The 7207-nt window shown below is 36.8% G+C and overlaps 1 protein-coding gene across 1 annotated transcript; it reads right to left on the bottom strand.

Annotated features, from left to right (window-relative positions):
- Positions 1 to 95: 95 nt before the first annotated feature.
- drc3 (dynein regulatory complex subunit 3) lies at positions 96 to 7199 on the bottom strand. The gene is made up of 12 exons (XM_036148035.1): positions 6724 to 7199; positions 6418 to 6607; positions 6203 to 6319; positions 4863 to 5029; positions 4621 to 4767; positions 4398 to 4496; positions 4195 to 4285; positions 3928 to 4100; positions 3613 to 3772; positions 3494 to 3579; positions 1308 to 1421; positions 96 to 1220 (listed from the first exon to the last, which is right to left on the bottom strand). The coding sequence occupies exons 2-12, from the start codon at positions 6578 to 6580 to the stop codon at positions 1107 to 1109; spliced, it is 1431 nt and encodes a 476-aa protein (XP_036003928.1). The 5' UTR covers positions 6581 to 6607; positions 6724 to 7199; the 3' UTR covers positions 96 to 1106.
- Between the last annotated feature and the right edge of the window lie 8 nt (positions 7200 to 7207).

A 7207-nucleotide genomic window follows, 5' to 3' on the forward strand; every position in this document is an offset into this window, starting at 1 on the left:
CGCTTGCTGTGCTCACAACATTCCTTAAGGCAAACGTTTACAAAGGGCTTTCTTTTAACAATTCTCTTATATTTGCCTTTCTTACACAGGGCTCAGATTAGGGGTGTGCAATTTTCCCACCCGAGTTGTGGATCTCTGAAGCTCCTCCATGGGCCTGTTAGCTACATTAATGCTTTTCTTACCTGGCCTGTTAGTTTAGGTGGCAAGTCATAATCTGTTGCATTTAATGTTATGCCATTTTCTTTCCATTTCAGAGCAATGGGTTGAAAAGTGCAACAGTATGGTTTTATAATCTCACCCTATTTCAAACTTCTCCTCAACCTTACCATATATAATACTCTGTGGTGTTTTAATCCAATTAAGTTTATTTATATTGCACCAATTCACAACATGTTACAAAAACAAGTCAATTCAAAGAACATGTCACAAAAACAAGTCAATTCAAAGAAGTCATATACAGATTCTAAGTCAACTACATAAATTCCAATTGATCCTATTTATCATGCAATCGTCATGCTTAGTTTATTATTCAGTTTGGTTAAATGTTTTCTATCTAAGGAAAATTAGCAGATTGCATCAAGTCATTAACATTCGGCATGCATTGTATCATTGACTTTGCAGCTATCCTGAGCATGCATGTAGCGACAGTAGAAAGAAAAACTCCCCTTTAACAAGAAGAAAGCTTCAGCAGAACCAGGCTCAGTGTCAACGGCCATCTGTCAAGACCAACTGGGGAATGAGAAGACAAAGAAGAGACAAAAAAAATAACAGAAGCAGTTTCCTAGTTTTCACAATAATATGTATTTCCTAATGTTCTCCAACCTCTGTTCTAAATTTCTGAAGCTGTCAAAGAACAACAGGGTTGATACTACAACTAAATTACACATGGGCGGACTCAATTTGTTTTAGTTTTATCAGAGTACGGGGAGCTGAATATTCATCCTACATGTTGAGTTTTTTGTTTTTGTGATTAAAAAAAAGCAGATATTTTCATTTGAGTTCACAAATATGCCAAAATACAAGTTGGTCTATCACACAAAATTCAAACCACTTTTGCAAGGCTCAAGGATTTTAACAAAAAAATGGGGCGACAAAATGAATGACTGTTATGGAGAGGCCTCTGGTGCAATGAAATCTTCCAGCTGTTTCCTCAGATAGTCGACATATTGTTGGATTTCAGAGATCCGCATGCGATTCCTCTTTTCCTCTTTTTCCTGAATCTGCAATTGAGCATAAAGATGGGGGTTGCGGAAGAGTTGTTATTTACGTTGAACATGCACTTGTGTTTTTAATATTAAGTTCTTTACTTTGTTAATGAGAGCTGCTTTCAAGTCATTGACTTGTGTAACCATCTGGATTTCTGCGTCATCAGTTGTCTCCAGGGGGTCATCATGGCCGGCTGAATCGTTGCTTGTAAACAGCTACACATAAAGACATTTTTACTCTCAGCAGGAATCTTTTTTTCCATTTTGATAATAAACATATTGTTGGCCATAATTATTGATTTCTCTGGTAAAGATGTGTAAAAAAAAAACCCTCAAAATTAATCTCATCCCAAAATCAAAATGACTGGTGGTTTAAAATGCCGAACGGAGGCGGTGAAAGAGTGGATTCCAGGTTCACTGTGACAGCTATAAAGCAAGACTTCACAGATACAATACAGATATATAAATAGAAAATGAAAACCTCTAAGCCTGAGTTTCGGACTGTTAACAAAGCTTATGCTCCAGGGCTGCCTGGACAGCACTGACTGGACTGCTTTCGAAGATTCAGCCTCTAACTTAAAACCAACTAACTGATGTAGTGATGTCATACATCAACTTCTGTGAGAACGTGTGTGTGCAGACTAAGATCATCTGCAGCTTCAATAACAACAAACCGTGGTTTAAACTTGATGAAATAAAGTTATTCTCATTCTAAAAACCCCCCCCCACACTTGTTTAGAGTTGCCTTTGACTTTTCTATTTAAACAATTAATGGAAACACTTAACGGAAATGATTTCAGTCTGTAGTCCAACTTTTCTTTACTGTCTTTTATTCTACCACTGCAATATACTTTTTGTGTTTTCTTTTCTATTTTTTTCCCCCTTATTTTAATTGTCTTGTTGCTGAAATGTTATATTCAAATATCCTCACCTGGTACAATCTCTTTAAAATAAATCTGACTGAGGCTTTTGTTTATATTTATACATTTTTTTTTCAATTTGACCAGAGCTTTTACAATTTTTTAAGTGGTAATGAATAACTTGTATAAATAAGACATGACACAGAGGCCCATTATTTTAGGTATGAGCCAGTGGGAAAAACTTTGTGTGCTTGGATAAGATCAGATGAAGTTTCATCTTTTCTGCTAAAAATAAATAAATAAATAAATAACACGTCAGGTGTGAAAAAAATAATGGATACATGAATAGGAAACTCATGTACATTGTTAAGTTAATTATGGTGAAAGATCCATGATGATGTCAGTCTGTTTGTTTTCCAAAAGGCCCTGGGAACCTAGTCAAGAGTGAATGACAGTGTGAAATACCAAAAAAAAAAAATAAAATAAAATCTGATTGCATTTCTATAGAGGTTGTGCATATTTTTGTGCATGCTTCTTCAAATTCTGTTACAATCTGTGACACCCTCTGCATGTAGTAAGTCTCAGTCTGATCGCAGGAAACTGAAAAATTGGGTAAATTGGTTCTTTTAGCAGAATACTGGCCAGATCAACACATAAATGGTTCTACAATCACAAAATTGACCTTCCATGCCCCTCACAGTCCCTTGGGATAAATCCTACTGAAATCCTGGGGTTTGAGCTGAAAGGAAGAGTACATAATAGAAAATCTAGAGAGGTTGTGCAGAGAAACAGCCAACGATCCATCTCTCCATTTACTCCAGCCTTATGAAATAAAATAGGAGAACACTAATGACTGCCCTTTAGGCTTGAAGGAGCTACTATGAAAGTATTAAATGTGAGGTACAATATATTTTTCCACTAGTGATTTAGTATTAATCAATTATTTCTATATGTGGGATCATTTCCCCTCTGAATAGATGTTCTTAAATGAAAGACATTTTTCTTCATTACTTATTGGCCGATTGTACATGAACCACAACCACCCATTCATGATCTGTTCTGATTTATTTAAGCTTCTTACACATCTTTACCAGAGTTGCCTTAGATATGGCTGGCATTCTATTTTCCTGCTGACATAACTGAGCAAATGCATGTATAGTTCAAAGAAGAGATGTACTGAAGTACAAAAAGTAAACAATTGACTGCACTGTTATTTGCATATTGTCCCGTTATCAGATTGGAAGGCTGCTAAAGACTATAAGAAAATCTTGTTTACAAGACATTGAATTAATCTCTTAGTACTTTTAATATCCTAAACGATGCATTTTATTGAAAACTATTAAGAAATTTCATTGCTTAAATTATTCCTAGTTGCTTTACTGCTAAAGAACAAATGAGTGTTGTAGAGTTTCACTACGGATTACCCACCATGTCAGAGAGGTAGCTGTCAAACTGTTTGATATTGTCCTGATATAAAAAGACACAACAGCAGAGGCTAAAGTAAATTATTTCATCTAAAACCACGAATTACATTACCAGGTGCAAGCAAACAAAGAGAATCTCGTGTAATCTTACGTCTAGATTTCCGATCAATTCAAACTCCAGAGTGAAGAGGCTTTTGTAGAGCTGCGAGATTTCATCCATGCAGTTGTTGATTTGAATCTTTTTTACCTCTGGGTCTTCTAGCCTCTTTATTGTGACTCTCCTCTAGAATGTTTAAAACTCATTAGAAAACAAGAATAAAAATCAGCATAAGAAAATACAGAAAATATACAATTATTTACGGCACACAAAGCAATTTGGTCAACTCGACTGAGTTCAATATTTTTTTAAATAAAGATATCTTTGCCTTCTCTGCTTGCCTGTGTCTGCTGTTCCTCAAACTCTCCTAGAATCTGTGCCACCCTCTGCTGGTAGTAAGCCTTAGTCTCAAGTTGGCCACAGATGAAAGAGTTCAACTCTGCCTCCATTTGTTGGTGCTCAGCTGAGCCTATGGCAAATTTCTGCGAACACAGCTCTGTCATTTGACTCTTAATTGTAAGGGTAAAGTCAAGGAACATCAGGGATGTAGTCAGTTTGTGCAGTTTGATGAACAAATACTACAGCGTGGTTTAAAGGAAACAGAGGATATGTCTGAAGTGCAGGAGCCACTCCTGGAAGGCATTGTGGCTTGATTGACTCTGCATTGCCTTTCATTACAGTATTGTCTACAAACGCATCCTGTAAAAAGAAAGAACATCAATTAGACAAGAAATGCAAGAAATAAAATGTGTTCACTTGGAAAAATCTGCAGTTGGAAACATGATTCTTATCATACTTTGTGTATTTTTACCTGGTGTTGCTCGAACCCATTAGCGTGTTGCTGTTCCTGCGACTCTTGAACTCCTAACTCCTTGAGCTCATCTTGGTATTTGATGGAGGCTTCTTCTCTCTGTATTTGCACAGACAGAAATGGCTTACACACTGTATGGGGCGTACAGCTTAATTGTGAAATTATGCAAAACTGCTTTAGAAAATTGAGGAACCCAAACAGACGCACAATAATATAGACTTACCAACTTTTGGCCAATTAAAATGTTTTCTAAGAGCCTCACGTTTGGGAGAAAGGCAGCAATATAAAACGAGTGATTGTCCTTCTCGTTGAAAGGATTTCCAGCGATAGAGAGTTTGAACAAGTTTTTAAACCTCCTGAGGTAGAGCACCTTTGTAATAAATAAGATGTGCACAAGGTTAAGCAAACATTCTATAATTTTACATAAAGTTGAGGTTGTTTTGATAGAGAAAAAAAAATGCTTACGGCCTCCTTCTGTCTTATGAGGTTTTTTGAAATGAAGAAGTGACTGAGGTTCTCAAGTGTATCCATGTTTTCAAGGAGAGAGATTTGGTTGTTGGACAAATTCAGCAATTGAAGTTTCCTCAGAGACTCCAGACCCTCAATGTTCTTGATCCTGTTTAACGACAGATCTACAAATACATTTAAAACAACCATAAATGATTTCTGAGAATACATTGCCTTGTGAAAGTCGTCATGCCCCATGAACTTTCCCTCACTTTGTCACATTGCAATCACAAACCTGAATATATTTTATTAGGGTTGGTTTTCCAGGCTTGGGATAGACCAACGCAAAGCAGTGCTTGTGAAGTGGAATTAAAAAGATTATATGAGTTGAAACATGTTTTACAGCTACTATAAATAGAGTTCATCTATGTGTAAATTAAGTGAAGTGCCCAAGGGCCTGTTCTGTGAAGTTCTCAGAGTTTTGTTTGTGAGCACTGGTGAATAAACAGCACAAGTGAAGACCAAGAAACACACCACAGAGGCCTTAGGAGATAAAACAAAATTCCAAACCATGAACATATCACTAAGAGTCCTAAACAAATGTTAACCTACCAAAACACCCTAAACTGACAGGTTGGGAAAATAGGGCCTTAATCGTACAAGCAGCGATAAGGTGCTAGTAACTCTGGAGGAGGTGGACTAATCTACTGCTCAGGTGGGAGAATCTGTCTATATGACAACTTTCAGTGGTGCTCTCCACAATTCTGGTCTTTGTGGAAGAGTAGCACATAGATCATAGAGAGTGCTGGTTGCAGTTTGCTATACGGCATGTACGGGACATAAAAAATATGTGGAAGAATGTGATCTAGTCACATGAGGCCAAAATTGACCATTTGGCGACATGCAAATTGTATTTGTGGAGGAAGACTAACACTGCACATCACCAGCGGGGACTTTTGATGAGGGCCATTTGGGCAGTTACACAGGTTTGTATTTGAAAGAGGGATGCACATGCATTCGGGTGATAAATACAAGCCCTTAGTAACCAAGTGTCTTATTTCTTTTATCGATAGGCATGTCCCGCTGATAATATGGGAACTGGGTTGTGTGCTGCCTGCAGGACTGCACTGCATTTTATCTAAACCTCAGAGAACGTCCAATGCAGGTCACCCTGAAAACATCAACCCCATTATTAAACACACTGGTGATCATTCGATTTGTGGTTGTAGTGTGATTTAATGTGAAAAAGCTCAAAAGGAGATGAATACTTTGAAAAGCTTTATGAAATATTTTCCAGAATTTATCCAGCACACAGCGGTAACAGACATGAACTGAACTTGAATTAAACGGTCTCTTACTAAGCCAGGTTAGATTAGTCAGATGGTCCAGGCCCCAGATCTTCTCGATGAGGTTGTTATTAAGATCCAGCCTTACCAGAGATGTAAAATCACGTAGGAACTCCATCTTGGAGATTTCTGGAAACAACAACAAAAGGAATCAGTTCACAAAATTAGACCTGAAACCGTTGTCATTCAGCAGTCAAAAAGACCAATTTTATCATTTTTTTTTTTACCTTTGAATTCTACGCATAAACTGACGCATTCACTTTGGTCGAGACTCTCAAGATTGTTGTTGTGTAGGGCCTGTTTTTCTTTTTCACTGAGATGTTGGAGAAAATCAATCTCCAGAGTGTCGTCATCCGTCGAGGAAGATTCAGAGTCAATGTCCATGTCCATGTTGCTGCAATTTAGACTGTTGGAACACTGGAAGGTAAATCATACATTAAACCCAACTAAAACAATTGATGAGGTGACAAAGATTAGATCGACTATTAACTTGATTTGAACTACCTAAGTGTAAATGTTTTTTATATACTTACCAATGACAATAATTAAAAAGAATGTTACTGTTCTTTTAATCAATGTTCAGTCGAAACAGCCAAGACATACGTAATTTTGTTTTCTTCTTGTTGCTAAGCAACACGTTGACGCACCCAGAAGTAAATTGTTCAAATAGATAATTATTTTAATTTGTTGGAAATAATTAACCAACTTGCCAGTTGAAGCGTTTCCTTTGTTTTTAGCCTGTTATTTTATTTATTAATTTTGATTAGTCTCTAGACGTCGCCATGTAACGGTCTTCCCTCAGTTTACGCCGTGTTACGTAGCAACAGGTTGATACGTTCAAGCGTCTTTGTTAAATATAATTAACAAAGACGGTGGATTTAAACATAATATTTTTTCAGTTTAATTTATTAAAAGAATGGGGCAACTCAAAATTATTCCTTATTAAACGTTTTTTTTTTTTGTTTTGTTTTGTTTTTTTTATCTTGCGCACGGTTTAGTTCGCGAGATACTTCTGAG

The sequence above is a fragment of the Fundulus heteroclitus genome, chromosome 16 (genome assembly GCF_011125445.2).
Source record: "Fundulus heteroclitus isolate FHET01 chromosome 16, MU-UCD_Fhet_4.1, whole genome shotgun sequence".
Lineage (NCBI taxonomy): Eukaryota > Metazoa > Chordata > Actinopteri > Cyprinodontiformes > Fundulidae > Fundulus > Fundulus heteroclitus.